This window comes from Trichosurus vulpecula, chromosome 8 (genome assembly GCF_011100635.1).
Source record: "Trichosurus vulpecula isolate mTriVul1 chromosome 8, mTriVul1.pri, whole genome shotgun sequence".
In the NCBI taxonomy this organism is placed as follows: Eukaryota; Metazoa; Chordata; class Mammalia; order Diprotodontia; family Phalangeridae; genus Trichosurus; species Trichosurus vulpecula.
In genome coordinates, this window is record NC_050580.1 from 169548351 (window position 1) to 169568565 (window position 20215).

Genomic DNA, 20215 nt, shown 5'->3' on the forward strand with positions numbered 1-20215 from the left:
TCATTATGACCACTGCTCCTTATTTACCTGTGGTCCCAGAAGTATAGATGTACAAGGCAGGAGTCGTAAAGTCAACAGCCGACCTCCAGGACTCTGGAATGGGTTCATCAGAAGTTTCATCCAGTTTGTCAAGAAAGGTGTCAACACCATCGGTGGTAGAAGTTCTACTCAGATAATAGATAGACACGTCATCTTTCTTCAGGCTTGGCAACACCTCTTCAATGGCTGCTTGTAGATCTTTATTAAATAAGAAAAAGAAATGAATCAGTCAATGAAGGTCTTATGAGCATCAGAGGTTATTATGTAGTTTTGCTCCTGATTTAAGTTTTGCTAAATGTAAAAATTAACAATATATACAATTATGACCTTGGGATAAGAGATGCCGTATATTTCTAGTTAATCTAAGGACTCCATTATTTGTGGATTAGTGACTCTGGATGTTAGTGTTTGAAAAACACAACAGATGGCCAAGCTGGTTGAAATCTGCATTCCTCACAGAGAGTAACAAGTAGACCTAGGGATAAATGCCAAGGGGAAAAACATGGTTGGCACATTTTTTATTTTTATAGCTGGTGGGAATTTGAAAATGCTCTGAAAAACAATCTAGTTATTCCCAGGTGTCCCACTGCAACAAAGGTGTATAACCCCCAAATGAAAAGAAAATCCTGAAGGAGAAGAAGGAAAAAATTTGTTATCTGAGATTGCAGAAAAAAAAGTAAAGGTTGCTTACAAATGAATACTACCTTATAAATCTAGCAACTCTCAGAAATAGACACTAACATTTATGAACAGGATTTTTCTTTTTACTGGACATGTGGTAACCTTCTCATTTCTGGAACTCCTGCCCTTAGGTCTTTGCCACCCTGATTGGTGAGAATTTCTCATGACCCACTATTCCCTGAGCCATCTTCCCCTTCTTTGCCCTGTTGCCCCAAAAGTAACTTCCTCCACCTTACTCCTTTTCAACTCTGGAGCCACAGTCAAATAAATATTGTAATTTCTTTTCTTTTCTATCATAGGCAGGATGGTGTAATGAGTAGAGTGCCAGATTTTGAAGTAGGATGATCAGGGTTCAAGTCCCTCTTTAGAGACTACCTGTGTGACCCTGGGCAAGTCACTTAACTTCAGACTCAAAAAACCTTTAAGGTTCCTTCTAGCTCAAAATCTAATATTATTATATTATAATTGTGTCATATTGAATTATTCTATCGGGTCATATTTATGGCATTGCTTAAACAATGGATCTATTATTGAAACACTAAAGTACTAAGACACAAATCCTTGAAAGTTCTTTGATTTTATCAGTGTACCAACCTGTCTGGCAGTTAGTACAGATTATCTCTTCCTTGCCTGGAATGAACTACTTCCTCACCTCTACCTCTAAGAATGCTTAGCTTCCTTCAAAGTTCAGCTCAAACACCAAATCCCACATAAAGCTTTTCTTGATCCCCCAGGCTACTAGTTCCTTCCGCACTGAAATTAACCACTGGGGATTTGAAAGTTCTTACCACCAAAGTCTTTGGTGCCTTCTAATAGTTGAAAGGATAGCAATTTTATTAACGGAAATGCCAGTAAACAAGATGCATTACCACTTGTTTCGAAACTGTACTCTAAGGACAATGGGGTCTTTCCATCTGACTTGCAGCTGAAACCTCTTCTACATGTTGCCTCCTACTATTAAAATATGAGCTGCTTCAGAGCAGACTACCTTCTTTTTCTATTTGTATTTCAGCACTTTGCACAGTGTCTTGCATCCAGTAGGTGCTTAATAAATGCTTTTCCTTTTTTTAATTGCTACTGGAAGGGGTGTGTCAATCTATTCCTCTAGGTTTCTACTCATGATCTCCATGACTTTCCAAACCAAAACTTGCCTGACTAGACACCGCTCCACCATAAGTGTTGTCTCCCCATATTAGATTATAAGTTCCCTGAAGGCAGGGACATCTCAGTTTTGTATTTGGATTTCCAGTGCTCAGCACGTACTATAGTAAGTGCTTAATAAATACTTTTTCATTCATGCTTTCATTCATTGGGATAGGAAATCCTTGGTGAAGAAATTCCTTTTATTAGCGCAGGTCAAAATTCTAGTCTAAGAATATAGTGTTATCGAGAGTGGTTCAATGATCTGACTAGGGTCACACAGACTTAAAACTAGCTTTGCCCGAGTCTGAGGTTAATTTTCTATACATTACACCACACTGCCTCCCTATTCAGTTTTCTGTAGTATGACCAAAAACAGTTGATTAATTTGGGAAGTCAATCTGCAATCTACAACTGTACATTCGTTGTCTGGACATTTGGCTCTGTTCTTGCAATGTAAAGGTTGCTTCTATGCTTAGCTGTCTTGAGTTGTGTTAATACAAGTGGGCAAATCTATTCTCAGAGAGAAGATGACTCCAACAGCCCAAGGAGATAGCTTAGGGCCCCTCTTTCTGATTTTTTTTATGCATTGTTTCTCCAATTTTTTTGTGCATTGTGAATAAAATTTAATTGGGAAATGTCACCTATAGAACTGTATTTCTCATTACAGTTAATAAAACTATATAATTTGTCACAAAACATAGAGGTATTGCTTAAGTGATTAATTTTGTATAATTGCCTTGGTTCAAATACTAGGAGTGTGAAAAAGAAAATGAATGTGTGAAAATGACAAAGGGCTAGTGGAAGGAAGATGACTACTGGTTTAAATAGGCTGTCATGTTATAAACTCTACAGGAAAGTTTTTATTGTTGTTGAGTTGTTTTCAATCATATCTGACTCTTTGTGACCCCAATTGGGGTTTTCTTGGCAGAGATACTGGAGAGGTTGGCCATTTCCTTCTCCAGCTCATTTTACAGATGAGGAAACCAAGGCAAACACAGTTAAGTGACTTGCCCAAGGTCACACAGCTAGTATGTGTCTGAGGCCCAATTTGAACTCAGGAAAATGAGTCTTCCTGACTCCAGGCCTGGCACTCTATCCACTCTGCCAACCTAGCTGTCAAGTAAATTAGGACCAAGTAAATAAGGAAGTGAAGGTAAAGTATTACATGTAAGAGGAATAATAAATGTTAATGTAAATGGTGTAAATAATTTGCTAGACTAGGGACATTTTATGGAACTTCTGTAGCTGAGAATTCTATACTTGAGTAATAAAAATATGTGATGTGAATAAGGCTATGCTGTAACCACCAGATCAGGATAATGGGACTGGGAAGCTGCAGAATTAGGCCAGGTTATAATAATGGAGGATTACCATTACTTACAATGGCTGAATAACTCACAATAAAAGCTATGTTTTAGAAAGGACGAATGACTGCTTCCTAACACAGTTTTAGAAGCCAAGTCAAAGGAAACACAATGAACGTGATCCTCAATAGTAAATAGGAACCAATGTTGAAAGTATCTCTAGATTTGTTATTAAGCATTATCAATCACAGCAGAATAAAGTTCAGCATTCCAGCAGGATGTGAAAATGAAAGAAATTCAATTAGAGAAAAGAGAGCTATGACAAAAGAAAGGGATTAGTTTGGGAGAAGAAATGGTTAGGAGTCAAAAAGTCACTGACATCTAAAGTCTAGAGATCATTTGGGGGAAAAAACAAACAATACCTTACTGAGAACTCAGGAAAAATATGTTAAATCTCAAGCCGAGGCAGCGAGGTGATGCAGTGGATAGAGTGCTGGGCCTAGAATCAGGAGGACCTGAATTTAAATCTGGCCTCGGACACTTATTATTGCTAGCTGTATGACCCTGGGCAAGTCACTTAACCTTATTTGCCTCAGTTTCCCCATCTGTAAAATAAGCTAAAGAAAGAAATGGCAAACCACTCCAGTATCTCTGCGAAGAAAATTCCAAACGGGGTCACAAAGAGTTGGACGTGACTGAAACAACTGAACAACTAGTCTCAAGCACAGTAGACCTTGGACCTTCCCAGAGAAATGAATAAACACTCTTCATAGCTAACTAGCAAAATTAAAGAGGTAGGTAAAATAGCATTTTTCAAGATAATAACAATTTATAATAACTTATAACAATATATAGCATCATAAGGGCCATTTACCCTGTTACAAAATTTCAAGGGATAAAGGAGACAGCAGAAAAACTTAATAAATTTGTTTTCACCTCGGTATTCACCAAAGAACAAGAAGAGATTCCTATTCCTAAACCCAAGACACTGAGATGTAATGGGAAGAGCACTTAAGTAGAGGATGGATCAGTGGACTTGGGTAGGAGTCCCAATTCTCCCTATCATTTCCTAGTTGTGTGACTCTAACCAAACACCGCCTGAACTGCCTGGAAACCAGAGAAAAAAGAAAAAGCCTTATCCTAACCATGTACAAAACTATACCCTATTTTTCCAAGATGCATATGATGTTGGTTACTATGCATCAGCAAGTGAATAGAGCTGGAGAAAATTCAGAAGGGCAAAGATTGTCTTTTGTCCAGCGGATTGTGTTTTCTTACATGTTCAGTGACATTGCCCTTTATTACAGATAGGTTCCACCAACTTGCCTGATTGATGTGAAAGGAGAATGGATGTGTTGTTATATAAGGAGAGACTAAAAATGAGGACTCTACTCTGTTTAAGAAAGGCTATGATCCAAGCCTGTCCCAAAATTGTAAGCATCATGAAGGAAAGATCCACATGCAACACGGTGATCTGCAAACATCAGGGCCTTAATCAATGTCCACTGAATGAATGAATGAATGAATAAACTCTGGGGTTACCACCAAAAATCAGTAATTTCAAAAGTACTATGTCTCATAATGGTGTTTCAAGAAAACTATTGACTTAATAATAACTATTGTGCTTTAAAGTTTGCAAAGTACCTTACACATATTATCTCATTTGAGCCTCATAACAACCCTGTGATTTCATTGGTTGTAGGGAAATCTCACCGACAAAGCTCCCTCTACTCATGAAATCTGGCACCTGCTTTTCAGTTTGTAGTGTTAGAGAGCTGCCTGGGGACACTGAATCCCTATGTAGTTACTATTGGTCATCTTATTCTCATTTTACAGATGAGGAAACTGAGACCTGGGGAGAATGAAGTGATTTGCCTGTGATCATAAAGCCAGTAAAGAGATGGAATGAGAATCCAGGACCTCTGAAGCCTTCTAGTCCAAACTCCACACTTTAAAGATGAGAAAGATTGAGATCAGAGAGAAAAAGTGATTTGCCTAAGGTCACACAGGGTACTAAGTAATTGAGGTGGGATTTGAATGTGGTGCTCTCACTCTGATGCCTGCTGTACTCTAGCCACTACACCTTGCTGTGTCTCGATTAATTAATTTTTTATGTTAATGTTTTTAAATTTTAAAATTAATTTAAATTAATGTTTAACTCAGACCCATACTTATCCATGTCTCATACCTTCCCCACACCTATATAGGCTCCCTAGCTTTCCAGATTTTGAAAAAAAAAGTCGAGAAAAATTAATTTTTTTTCTTCCCTGCTACCATGAAGTGAACTGAGGTTCCTCAGGAACCCAAGTCCATTAATTAGTTCTCTAACTGTTCTCTCTATGAGGCAACACTTTGCTTAAAGCCAAAGGTACTTTGGTCTTCATTAGGGCTGACCAAAGGTTAGTTTAAATTCTACTGAGGCACAGGAAGGAGCAGCAGCATGACTTGGGGGTAGGGAGAAAGGAGAACAAATTGACCCTTATCCCTCTTTGGCTGCCTCTCCTCTCTGTCCCTATGTTTTATGTCAGATACTATCAAAGGAGTAGGTGATAGGACACCCAAGAGTTAGCTAGCTTGCCAAGTATAGAAGGCTAAGAGTTTAGCCCCATGTGATATTGGGAACAATTTTTTCCCTTCCTGAGTGCCTCTATTTCTCTCCTGCTTATTAGCACTCTACCTTTCCTAAAATACTATCTTTCAGTCTTTGAATGTTGCTATGTCCCTACCACTCCTCAAACTTGTATTGACTCTGACCTCAAATTTTTCCCATCTGAGCTTGGTAACCTGACTCCGACATCCTAGTGGAGACTAGACCTGTTATCTGATTTCTGAGACCTGAGGTAATCTGTGGTGAGCTTACCTCCACTGAAAGTGCCTAAACGGAAAATAATTAGTCTCTCTGTGATACTCTTGTCTCCTTCACCCTCCTGAGGTCGCCCAGTTTGACTAGAATGGTTTGGACAGTTGTTTGAGGTACCAACAAGGGGATACTGTGAAAACCAGTTGAAGGTGCAGCAGCTGTTTGGTCTTCTTTTCCTTAGGTTAAAGACACTTATGTCCCTAACCTGAGAAAGAAAAGAAAATCCTGAATTACTCTCTCTTTTCAAAATTTTAATTTAATACTGTATCTTTTGGTTTTATATCACTTTCATTTTGGAATAGATCTTCCCTCCCTTACTCAATGAGCCATCCCTTGTAGCTAAAAAAAATTCAGAAAAACTAACCAATATGACAACATGGCAGTATGTGTAATATTCTCTAAGTTCTCTACTTCTTCGAAGAAGAGAGGGAGATGTATTTTCTCAACTATTCTTTGAGGACAAGCTTGATCATTACAATTACACAGCATTCAGTTGTTTTTTTGGTTCTTTCTAGTTCCATTATTGAAATAATTGTGATTCTTTACCTGGTCCCACTTACTTTATCCTGAATAAGTTCATAATATATTTTCTGAATTCTTCATATCCAGCATTTCTTGTGGAATAGTAATATCACATTACATTCATGGACCACAATTTGTTTAGCCATTCTCCAACTGATGAACATCTATCTATATCCTTTGTCTTTGCTACCATACAAAGTACTGATATGAATATTTTTGTGTATATGGGAATTGTGGGGCTTTGACCTTGGTGGGGTATATGTCTAGCAATGGGATCTCTGGGTCAAGGGCTTATCTTCAAGACTTTCTTGCACTATTCCAAATTGCTTTCCAGAGTGGACGGACAAATTCACAGCTTCAACAAGTCAAATATCAATTTTCAACAAACCAATCTATACTTGTTTTCTAAACTGACATCTTTCTGTTTCTTTGACTCACATGAATTATGCATATTTAGGCATTCTCAGTGGAGTTCTCGTTGTGAATCTTCCCTCAGAGGCTTTTTCTCCTAAACTAAGTACATCAGTGAATCAGAACTTACATGCTAAAATAATTCTCCCTCTCCCCCTCTCTTTTTTACATAGAGAAAAAAAGGTTTCCCAAAATAGGGTGGGAGGGAATTTTGTGATTATTTCCATACTGTAAGAGATCTACAGTTTCACTGATACAAGTACTCCTTCTAATGATATTGATGGCAACCCACCAACCTCACCCTCTATAATTCTTGTCCACATTCTCCCATAAATCCTTTGTAAAAAGACATACCCAAATGAGCTAGAGAACTTTCTGTGGTTCTTTTGACATTTCATAGGTACCTGTGAATCACTTGAACTATCCCTCTGTTATCCCACAAGCCCTCTAAATGACTGGCCCATCTCCTTTTCCAATCATTCATTTCCTGGATGCTGTACTTTTTTTTTTTAAGTTGAAAATGCTTTGCTTATTCTACTTCCACAGTATCTCTCACATCTACTTCTCTCCATTTACCCTGACACTACTCTGGTTTAGGCCATCACCACTTTTTTTTTAAATTTATTTAATATTTTAGTTTTCAGAATTGATTTTCACAAGAGTTTGAATTACAAATTTTCTCCCCATTTCTATCCTCCCCCCCATTCCAAGATGGCATATATTCTGGTTGCCTCATTCCCTAATCAGCCCTCCCTTCTGTCACCCCACTCCCCCCTTCCCCTTTTCTCTTATTTTCTTGTAGGGCAAGATAGCTTTCTATGCCCCATTGCCTGTGTATCTTTTTTCGTAGTTGCGTGCAAAAACTTTTTTTCTTTTGGACATCTGTTTTTAAAACTTTGAGTTCCAAATTCTCTCTCCTCTTCCCTCCCCACCCACCCTCCCTAAAAAGGCAAGCTGGATGCTATATTTTATGACACTTCTTGCAACCAAGTCATGATGCTTAATATAATGCAGTGTACTCACATATACCATATCTCTCTCCACTGTGCCTTGCCATACCCATAATTTTGATTTTTGGGGGGCTGATGCTGGTTCCATGGTTTGCAGCTATGTCTCATCATGGAGGAAATACTAGTGTTGAAAAGGGTGTGTGTGTGTGTATGTAAGGGAGCAGCCTGGGAATGCTGATGCAATATAATTGCAAAAATATGACAAACACCATTCCTTTCCCCCATTCAATTCTCAGCCATGCTTAGTGCTCATCCCCAGTGCCTATACAAGATTAATGTGCTAATGGACTTCCCATCAAACTGTGTATCATAGTTTTAGAAATGGACATTTTTCATACATGTTTTTTCTGTGTTGGTTGTTAAGTTGATCTCTTCTGAAAGGTCTTGAATCTCATAGGGACAGTGTTGAGGTACTCTGAGTTTGATGCAGTAAGTTTTCCATTAATTCTGGCAGCTTCTTGGCTCATCCTTCACAACCTATCAAGTACAGTCACATCTATGCCATCCAAAAACATGGGCATCTGGAGAACTCACTATCTCTTTAGGACTGCTTCCATTTGGGCTTTTTGGAGTTTCCCCATTTTACAGCTTCTTTTATATTGATAATCACAGGACAATTATCTCTGTGGTTGCATTCAACAAAGAATTTTTCATAATCTTGACGCATACCTTGTAGACACCTTGCTAGCAGAAAGCTTTCTAGGCCTCAGGTTATCACACCAAGTCCAATGCTTTTTGTTTTAGACAATCAATAAACACAGAATGATCTTGGTTTCTCTATACTTGTCAGTCAACTGTGTGACTATGAAGATGTAGTCTGCTGTGGAAAACTGTCTACAAAAGCCTGCCTGTTTCCTTCTCATATTTTCATCAAGGCTACCCTTGACATGTATGTAGCTCATTCTCATAAAGATTTCAAAGGGGTGAGAAAGAAGGCATATGACTCAAGAACTGCTGGTGTCTTTCTCAACTGCTTTTTTGTAATAACACTGTAATTCTTTCCAATTGCTTGGTATCTTCCCTTAAAAAAATCAGTCCTTCAACATATTACAAACTAATGCCACTTCCAAGACAGATTTTCTTTCTTGTGTGTACTTGGTTTGTTTCAACCATAGTTCTCAACTTCACCTTAAGTGCCACTTTCATTTCCTCATACAACACATTGAGCCCTGAGGTGTTGAGTCCAAACGTGGTGGGTTCACTATTATTTATGATGCGATTAGATTGCTATAGAAATTCTGGAAAATTGTTTCCATCTAGTTGTTCTTCTCCCAAATCACAGGTCTGTGTAGCACATTTCACTAGGGTGTGCACCCAGAGAATTTAATTTAAAAATGCTAAAGGGTGAACACTTATTGAATATTAAATTGTTAAGTATATTATTTTGATTCAGCAAACTAAACAAACTAAAACCTTATTTTAAAAAAATTAACAGCTTAACTTAATTTTAAAAATACAAACTTTGCAAAGGGTTCCTCTTAATCAAACTTCCCCTTATCCTATAATGCAGAAAAATCTTTTCAGCCTCATTTTCAGTTGAAATAGCATTTTTCCAAATGGACTCTGCTCCTCCATCCCTTGCTTTGCCAGGAAGGGCTGTGGGTGAAGTTTAACAAGTGGTGACCAGAGGCACAAACATCCTTTAAAAATTTAAATTGTTTTTTTGCTTTCCTTGAATACATCAAACAGAGCCCCGGAAGCATCTGGGCCACAGAAAAGAAAACGGCAAAAGGAGCCAAAGGGGGGAAATGTCTAAAATAAAAATGACTCTTCCCTTGGCTGGCTGAAGCCCCTGGGCAAGAGTAAGGGATCACTATGGGCAGGAAGGAAGGGAGCAGAGAGCTCATCTGACACCAACAGGAAATGGGTTTTGCCAAACTGAGATGCCATCACAAGAGGAGAGGTAGCATTGGAAAGAGTCTGGAATGGTATCATAGAAGGGCCCCAGACTATGAAAAGAGTAGTGGAAAGGGTATTATAGCAACTAAGGGCACAGAGACTGGGAGAGCTGCCCCCATCTTAATGAGTTCTGAGATCCCAGGCAATCCCACGTAGCTATCATAGGCAATTAATTATAGGAGTGTGTACTTGGACAACCTGGCACACCCCATACACATGCCTGTTTTGCTCTTCCTAGTGCTCTTGGGATGATCTGGCTAAATTTTGTCTCACACAAAGCTTTCTGCAGACTTATTTTCCTTTTATTTTATAAGGTGATACTACTACATGTGATCATGTGCCATCCTTACTAATGTTTTATAAATGTCTCAGTATTCTGGACTTGTATTGCACTTGGCATCCTCCACAAAGGTTCTACTCCAAGGCTGCACTGGGTTCTTCTAAGATGCACCAGATTGCAGACTTTGGTGGGTTCTATTAAGCTACGAAGGCAAAAAAATACAGTCTTGCCCCTAGGCTGATGAGGGACCAACTTAGCCAAGAAGGTAAATAAAGACTGATTTATCCATGGGTTGATGATGAAAGGTTAGCCACTACCTGATGAAATATTTGGCCATGACAACCATGAAATAAAGAAAAAAGATATGGCCTTCTGTTATTTCTACTTCTGTAGTGATGGAGATAGACTGGCAAAAAGGGAGTAGGGGGTGTGAAGAACTACCATTTTTATCTTGTTTATAAAAATTAACTGTTGGTATTGTTATTGTGAGATACTTGTCCAATGACCAAGGCAGAGGGTGCTAATAGTTGCAATTTTTAGACTATCTATAGACATTAAAATAAATACAAGGTGTCCCAAAAGTCTTAGTGTAGTTTTATACTTTAGTACCTTAATACTATGCTAAGACTTTTGGGACACCCTATAGAGTCCGCTAGGTGTTGCAGTGAATAGAGTGCTGGACCTGGAATTGGGAAGACCTAAATTCAAATCTGGCCTCAGACATATGTCAGCTGTATGAACCTGGGTAAGTCACTTAATCTCCATCTGCCTCAGTTTTCTCATCTATAACATGGGTATAATCACAGCACTTACCTCCCAGGGTTGAAAGGATAAAATGAGATAATATTTGTAAAGTGCTTCGCAAATCTTAAATATATTAAATATTCATAATATATTAATGTATGTTATATATTAAATATATAAATGCTAGCTATTATTATTTATTCATTGTTGATATTGTAAATGTGAGATACTTGTCCAATGATCAGGGCAGAGTGCTAATAATTGCAACTTTTAGACTGCCTATAAATATTAACATATAACTTGATGCTACTGTACATGTGGGATACTTGTTCAATGACCAATGAGTTGACATACTACTACAGCAACGGAAATCACATGAATATTGACATTTTTGTAATAAATGAAACCAGAAGATATAGGGAAGTTGCTGCTAAGTGGAGAGATGGCTCATGGGTTCTCCTTGGAGACAAAAGGAGTTGATTTCCTACACCCGACCAATAGTCAGGTCAACAAGCATTTTATTAGGCACCTATTTGCAAAATACTGTGCTAAGCACTGGGTTGTGATATTCCAAGGACTAGGCTAGAGGAAGGACTCCACTGTGTAGACTGTATCCTTTATGGACAGGAGCCACAGAGGCTGAGAGGGGTTGGCATCTGCATCATTGGAAGGAGGGCCCATACGACTAGATTGAAGATTTACTGATGTATTCAAGTATAGAGTGGAATATAAAAGTGCAACAGGAGGGGTGCAGTGTGCAACGCACTCCAACACTCCTTCAAAAGAAGTAAAAATAGTTTTAAAAACTGATTCATTACCACAATCAAGCTGTACTTTTGATTAGATTAATAAAATTTCTGCCTGGATAAGTAAATCTTGAACACCGGGGAAAAACAGGGAAATGTTGTCATGAGTTTTTGTACAAGTGTACTTTTCATAAAGTTATCCTAAACAACTCATTTTTCAACAAAATACATACATACATACATACATACACACATATCTATATATCTATATATCTGCAATGTCACAAACATCCACTTCTGAAACCAGATTGGTCCAAGTCTACCATTCCATGCCCTAGTGGCTTCACTCAACTGAACTTGGTATTAGTACTATGCATTTTGGCTATCTCAAAATCCCTCTTCCATCAATACCATAGCTCCTAAGGAACCAACTACACCCTAGCCTAAAGACTCAAAAGGCCATTAGTTTTATGGAACAGCAGTGGGTGGAGGTAGGCTTGTACCTTTACAAAGAACTGTTATCACTTACATTCAGTGCATTATTTACTTTCATCTTAAGACTTGGATTCTTACCTAGTGTTAGGGGGCAGGAACAGTTCTTCTGTCTACCTCCTCATTTTGCAGAGAGTAATGGAAGTCCTAACTGAAGGGGCATGCACAAGGTCACACAGGTGGCAAGCCAAATGTTTTATAAATATTAAATCACTGTTTGGAGGGATGTGCTTTCAGAATTGAAACTAGGGCAAGGCGATAAGGGCTTTGATTCCAATGCACCAAAATTTAGAAGGCAACGACAATACTTAAGAGTTTTTTTTAGCCAATGCAAACACCAGAGTTTATCACCTATTTAGTAAGAATTAGTGAAGTAGGAAGCTACCAGAGGACTCCACAAGCTATCCTCTGATCTGGCTTATCTTTCCTAGCTGTAGTCTGTGGTGTCTCTTCTCCCACAGGGCCTTCTGTCCTGAGGTTCAAGGTCTCTTCCCTTCATCTCTTCCCTTCTCTTCTCATCATCATCATCATCTTATGTAGGGGAAAATAATCCCAAATATGATTTGACTGGATAATACCCTAGTGTCAATCATACCCTGTAGAGAGGCCCTCAAAAAATTGAAATAATTAGCTTCTGTTCTATTATTATCCCCACTTTACAGATGAGGAAAAAGAGGTAAGATAGATATATTCCTGCTCCACTTAAATGAGTCTCCAGACTCCTAGGATGGTGTTCTTGCAACTATTTTATGTATTTACCAAGATCGATTTAGATGAGATATATATGGCTCTGCCCTGGGCCATCCATGATCCACCTGATGATCAGAGTTCTGCTTTAACTATCTCATTCCCCAGTCCTTCCTGCTTTGGTCTCATTCCCTTCTTCCCCTCACCCCCAGGCTGCTCATCATTCCTAATCTTAAGAGCTAGCTAGCCTTGTGGCTACAAACCACTGCCATGATATTGACAGTACTGTGCTGGTGGGGCTGGAATCATCAGGAAAGACTAGACCTGAGGTTTTAGGTGGCGAGGAGGCCTGGGGCTAGAAAAGATGACCTAGGAATGTGGCTGGTTCTAGCAATGGGGCTGAGCACTCACAGCCTCAGGGAATAAATGATTCAAACGGTGACAAGAGTTCTCAGTGAGATATTCCATAGCCAGTCCTGAGGCAGCAGAAGAGAAGAGACATACACCAAGTTTTTAAACCCTGATTTTGAGTGGGTCTGCATATGATAAAGCCCAGCCACTGTGAAAGGGGGAGGGAATCACTGTTGCCCATTCCTTGGCTTCTTGGGGTTCTTGCTCATCCCACAGGCTGAAAGGGACCTTAGAGGTCACTGAGTCCAACCCCCTCATCTTAAAGATGAGCAAAGTGAGGTCCACAAAGGGTAAGAAGGAAAGCGAAGGTTAACAAATGGAATATTGGCTCTGGGGATTCTGCACCCGAGAGCCCAGCTTTGTCTCTCTTTGCAGAGAAAGGTTATTTTTCTTTAATGATAATCTTGCTCATGTTTATACAAAACCAAAACAAACCTCTCCCCCCCAAACCAAACCAAAACTAAAACCAACCACTGCTATACTCTATGTTATACCATCAACACCAGTGGACTGTAGGTCAAGGCATTTGCTCCAACAGGCACAAAGTGAGACATTCATCTCTCCCACTATAACAGGTTTCTTTGTCTCCTGACCTTTAATTATAAGGAAGTTCTAGTTTACTAAGGACAAGCAGTTTTAATATATTTTTTTTGGAGGGGGAAGGCAGGGCAATTAGGATTAAGTGACTTGCCCAAGGTCACACAGCTGGTAAGTGTGTCAAGTGTCTGAGGCCCAATTTGAACTCAAGTCTTCCTGACTGCAGGGCTGGTGCTCTACTCAATGCGCCACCTAGCTGCCCAGACAAGCAGTTTTAGTCAGAATGACCTGGATTCAAATTCTGCTTCTGACACCTACCACCTCCAGGACCCCTTAACCTCTCACTTAACCTCTCAGTGCCTCTCCTCGGAAACAAGTGCAGGTTCTGATCTGCGTTGGTAGCTGGAGTTTCCTCACTGGAAGTGTCCTATATCAATGAAGTCACAGGTCTGGCTAAAATATATGTATATATATATGATGTATAAATATATATATATAGTTAGAATTTTCAATAATACATTCTGTTGAGCTATTAAAATTATTTTGATTTGCCACGTTGTGTAAATCTATGTAGCGGATTTTAAAAAGGTTTCCTCCAAGATTGGTCAAGACTTCAGTTGGAAAGGCCTTCAACTAGTATTGGTGTGTGGTAGCCATGTATTTGCTATATGGATTTTAATCTTCCATGTAGTATGTTCTCAAATATATGTTCCAACTTTATCTATTTCCCTTCAGCCACTGGATTCTATTAAATTGAAAACTTCCTGGACAAAGCTCTAAGTTTACCAAGTATTGATGAATTTATCTACTACCTTAGCTGTGGTGTTAAGTGCTTTGAAAACATTAAAGAGCTCTCTGTAGAAATGCAAGCTACTTATTATAATTATTTTATCATCATCTTCATCATCATCATCATCTTATGTAGGGGAAAATAATCCCAAATATGATTTGACTGGATAATACCCTATTGTCAATCATACTCTGTAGAGAGGCAGAATAGTAATGTACCTACAGGCCCTCAAAAAATTGAAATAATTAGCTTCTGTTCTATTACTATCCCCATTTTACAGATGAGGAAAAAGAGGTGAGGAGAGGTTAAGGGACTTGTTTAGAGGCATACAAATAGTAAGTCTAATGCAAGATTCATACTCAAGTCTTTTTGACCCCCAAATTCAACACTCTATCTATTGTATTACCAATTCTTCCAGATTTTAAGTCTAACCCCCTATGCTGGGGTGGGGAACATGTAGCCTTGAGGCAGGTTCCCCACGCCTGCTCTATCCACTATGACGTCTAGCAGCCTCCTTGTGAGCATAGGAGGTGAAAAAGGAAAGCAGAAGATCCAACTAAAAGTGCTATGAGAAATTTGAGGAAAGAAACAGTACAGCGCAGTTGCCAGCTCAAACCACCTCAGAAGAGTTGATTGTTAAATTTATGGTATAAGCATTTATACTTTGAAAATTGGCAAATCAGGGCTTGATTATGATTTGGGTGGTGGAATGCAGATTAAACTTGTAAGTATGTTAAATACGCTATTTTATTTTTTTTTGGAGAGCTGATCATTAAACATTTATCAGTACAGCACAGAGGGTAGAGAGGTCATTTTCGCTTGAGAGAGGTGAGTAGGGGAAGCAGTCAGCAGATGTTAACAGTAATCTAACAGTAATTGTAATCAAAGCAACAATTGTTTATTTTCATTTCAGCCTAAGCAGAATTACAAGGAAATTTAAGGGGCTACTGCTTGTCAGATTGATCCATTCAACCAGAAAAGCTTTTCATTATAAAAGGAGTAAAAGAATCAGCATGAATGCATAACCAAGTATGAAAGTATAACTAAATGAATGACTAAAAATGCTTGACCGGAGTATGAATGCTATAAAATGAAAATGGGAAGTCACTGATGACAAAGGGAGAAGATGTCAGTACAACAAAATTTATCCTTGCCAGACCAACTAGTCTCAAAGACACAGTTAAAATTATGAAAGTAGAACAAAGGAGAAGCCTTCTATGCTAGGGAGAGAGCACAGGAGATTGCTATCTTAGCCTAAGGCAGTTGGCTACCCAGAGTCAAACCACACCCTAGGCTTAATGAAAGTAAATGTGTGTGGAAGTATATCCAGTACAACCTTGGGCTCAGCCCTATTGGAAGATGCCCAAGCCCCATGTGGAAGTTGCCTTTTGGCCCTAAGTTCATTTGGATGCAACTCAAATATTTCTGGGACCCCTTTAGCACATAGTTTCTGTACTCAGTTCTGTTGGTAACATTCAATAAAACCTTTGACTTCATATATGAAGTCAATGGTCCTCTACATCCAACTGCTTCCTCTACTTCTCTACCTGAAAGTCCAGTTGACACATCAATCTCAAATCATCCAAAAGAGAATCTGACTTGATTAATTTTCCCCTAAACCTCCTCCTCTTCCTCTAATCTCTCCTATTTCTGTTAGGGGCATGAGAATTCTTTCAGGTTTGACTCTTTCTTTCCTTTCCCCTACATACAATTAATTAGTTACTAAGTCTTCTTCCATATCTCTCCTATGTGGCCTCTTCTCTTCCCCATACTACTTTGATCACCCAAGTAAGACAGACTTTGAAATAGTCTGTAAATATAAGCTGTCATTATTATTATTAATCAACTACAAACTCCACTGTATGGCATTCAAAATCTGGTTCCCTCCTACCTTTCCAGTCTTCTTACAGACTGCTACCTTTCCCACATGATACATACAGCTCTGCTATAATGGCCTCCTTACTGATACACACACCATTCTCTATCTCCTCTTACCGTGCCTTTGAACTGCTTGTCCCCTATGCCTTAAATATATTCCCTCCTCAACTTTACTTTCTGGAATCCCTCATTTCCTTCAAGACTTGACTTGAGAGTTACCTTGTACATGAAGCTCTTCCTGATTCCCACCCCACCAACCTCAAGCTGCTAGTTGACATCTATTCATTCTGTATATTTCCTGTATTTTTGTTGTTGAGTCGTTTTCAGCTGTGCCTGACTCTTTGTGACCCCATTTGGGGTTTTCTTGGCAGAGATACTGTAGTGGTTTGCCATTTCCTTCTCCAGCTCATTTTACAGATGAGGAAACTGAGGAGAACAGGGTTAAGTGACTTGCCCAGGGTCACATAGCTAGTAAGCAAGTGTCTAAAGCCAGATTTGAACTCATAAAGAGGAGTCTTTCTGACTCCAAGTCCAGCACTCTAGCCAATGCACCACCTAGCTACCCTATATATTCTACATATGCTTTTATAAACTTACATGTGTACATATGTCCCCATAGAATATAAGCTCCTTGAGGGCAGGACTGTGTCATTTCTGTCTTTGTCTTAGCACAGTGCCAGGTACACAGTGGGCATTTAATAAATACTTGTTCTTAGAATCCTAGACTTTAGAACTGGAAGGGACCTTAGAGGTCATTAACTCTAAGCTCCTCACTTTACAGATGAGAAAACTATAATTTAGTGACATGACCATGTCATGTAAATAGTAAATATTTGAAGTGAGATTTGAACCCAGGTCTTCCTGACTTCAGCCGTCACACCACACTACACAGTCTCTGTTGTTTCTTTTTGTTTATGAGTTTATGTCTACAACTCTATGTGACTAGACTATGATTGTCTGCTCCTAATTGGCCTCTCTGCTTCCAGGCTCTCCACATCATCCTTTACACAGCTGTCAAAATAATATTAACCACGTCTCTCTCCTGTTCAAAAACAGATTGTGGCTCTTTATTAGGTGACAAGGGTAAACTCTGAACCCTGGGATTTCCCCAGTTGTTTGTGCCTTCCAATTCCATTCAGTTTATATTTATACTACATATATTTTCTATTTCCTTATCTGTTGTTTCCTTCTAATAGAATATAAACTCCTTGAGGGCAGGGACTGTTTTACTGTAGTCTCTGTCAGAGTCTGATACATAGTAGATGTTTGATATATCTTTGCTGAATTAAATTAAACTAGCCTGTCATTAAGGCCCACCACAGTGTGGATCTAACCTACTTTATTTCATACTGTTACCTTTCATGCGCTGTAGGTTACTGACAAACCAGACTATTCACTGTCCAGGGAACTTGACATGCTATCTTCTGCCTCCAGACTTCTGCATAGGCTGTGCTCTAGGTGTGGAATACACTCCCACCTTTCTGCCTTTCAGGATATTTATCTTCCCTCCCGATTCAACTCAGGTGCTACTTCCTTCATGTAGTCTCCCCTAGGTGTTCAAACTCAAAGTGCTCTCTCCTTCTTCGAAGGCTTCCATGGTAGAGAATCTGAATCACTCCTAGCTTATCTGTGCACAGGCCACATATTCCTCCCCTTTCCCCTCCCAGATAGCACCAAGCTCCCAAAGGGCAGCAATTGTTTAGTGTTCATTTGCATCCCCAACATCCAGCACAGGGCAGGCAGGAAACAAGCACTTAATATGTGATTGTGGAATTGTCCAAAGGTTCAAACGCGATTTTGTTGGTTTGGAAGTTCCCCCTGAACAATATCAATTCCAATCCTTCTATGCCTGCCCACGCTAGGTTTTCTGTTCACGTTCTACCAAAAATTCACTACAGAAGGTCCTGCCAATGTGTGGGGAGGGCTTCCTGGATTTCTCATGCTATCTTCTGGAGTGTAACAGTGGAGTACTTTGGCTTTCAACCACTAGGGTGATACATAAACTATTCTGTTTGGATTTTAAAGCTCTTCATAACCTGGATCCTTCCTATCTTTCTAGTCTTACACTTTATTGACTCTATGTACTCTATGATCCAGGGACACTGGCTTACTTGCCACCTCTTGCACATAACACTCTTTGTGTCTTTTTACTGCCTGTCCCCCATACCTGGGATGCTGTTCCTCCTCTGAATACCTGTTTTCCTTCAAGATTCAGCTTGAATCTCACCTTCTGCACAAAGGCCTTTCCTTTATGTCCCATCTACTTTATACAGTTCTTTTACAAACCTAGTTGTTTGCATGTTGTCCCCCCATTAGAATGTGAACTCCTTGGGAGCAGAAACTTTTTGCCTTTGTATTTCCAAAGACTAGCACATTGCAAATGCACGTTGACTATTATCACTACCTGCCCATCTCAGATGGCTATACAGAGGACAGAAACTGGCCCTGATACAGACACTGTCCTGTAATACTCAGGCACAGTCCATTATAATATCTGGATCCCAGCCCCTAAAGTCTGTATTCATTCATTCAACAAATATTATTAAGCACTTGGACTTGTGCCAGGCATTGTGGGAGGTCTGTCCTTAAGGCAGAAGGAAATGACATAAACACAGAAAAGAAAATACAAAATACATACAAGTAATTTAAAGAGGAGGAAGGCGCTAGCAACTAGAAGAATCAGGCTAGGCATTTTTGCGGAGATGGCACTTCAGCTGAGCCTTAGGAAAGAAACTGGGGATTCTTAGACGCAGATTCTGCCACCTTTTTCCACTCCCGCTCCTCAGAGGAGATGCTTTTATAAACACTCGTCTGATCTTGTTACGGGGAGGGAGGTACATCTGCGGGAGGAAGAGGAGAGTGTGGTGGATTCATGGCTGGGGCCGGACTCACCAGGAGAGGACAGCAGCACTTTGGCCCCGCTGCACTGGAAACAATGTACGAGGGACTTGGCTCGAATGTTGTAGTTGAGACAGGCCATGGCACAGCCCAACTTGGCCATCCCCAGCCACAGCCAAACATAGGCCGGTTCGTTGCCCAGAAAGAGGGCGACGCAGTCTCCCTGCCGAAGTCCGAGGCGGTCGTGGAGCACACGCGCCACCTGGTTGCTCCGTCGGTCCACCTGCGCGTAGGACAGCGTCTCATCTCGGAAGAGCAAGAAAGGCTTGTTCGGGGTCTGGTGCACCCGTTCCGAGAAAGCGCTCAAGATGGTGTACGCCGGCCGGCGTCTCGAGTAGCCGCGTACCCTTCGGGCCATTCCGGCCACCTTCAGGAAGTACCTCGTATCCTGAAAGAAGTAGGGGCAGCAGAAATTCACCAGCAGCGGGAGGAGCAGCAGCCCCGCCACGGCCGTGTAGATGGCGGGGAGCATGATGGTGGCGATGCCCCCTGTCCCCGAAAGGGCAGCGGGCGAACTCCGGGCGTGCAGCGCGACGCTAGGGGCGGGCGAACTCCGGGAGATGGGTGGCGGGTGCGCGGTGGAGTGGGAAGGAAGGAGCGAGGGCGGGGAGCGAGCTCCAGGGAAGCCCGGGGAGCGCGAGCCAGGGAAGACTAGGGGACGAGCTCTCGGAGACGAACGACAGGGAGGTGGGGGGCACCAACTCTGGGGGCGCCTTCGGAACTTGGGGGGTGGAGGGGAAGAAGGATGAGACCTGGTAGCGGAGGATGTGCAGAGAGCCTAGGAACAGCAGATGCCAAACCGATAGCGTCCCAGAGACAGAGATGACAGAGGGGCGAGGCCGGCTGCATTTTAGGCAGACACGAGGGGGGAAGGTGGAGCTCC

The 20215-nt window shown here is 40.5% G+C and overlaps 1 protein-coding gene across 1 annotated transcript in view; it reads right to left on the reverse strand.

Annotated features, from left to right (window-relative positions):
* Positions 1-20170, reverse strand: part of SLC27A2 (solute carrier family 27 member 2) — a 65443-nt gene extending 45273 nt beyond the window's left edge. Inside the window, exons 1-2 of the mRNA XM_036736983.1 lie at positions 19327-20170; positions 28-237 (exon numbers count right to left, since the gene is read on the reverse strand). Coding sequence (XP_036592878.1) covers positions 28-237; positions 19327-19804 — 688 coding nt within the window. The 5' untranslated portion in view covers positions 19805-20170. The remainder of the gene's footprint in view (positions 1-27; positions 238-19326) is intronic.
* Positions 20171-20215: the final 45 nt, after the last annotated feature.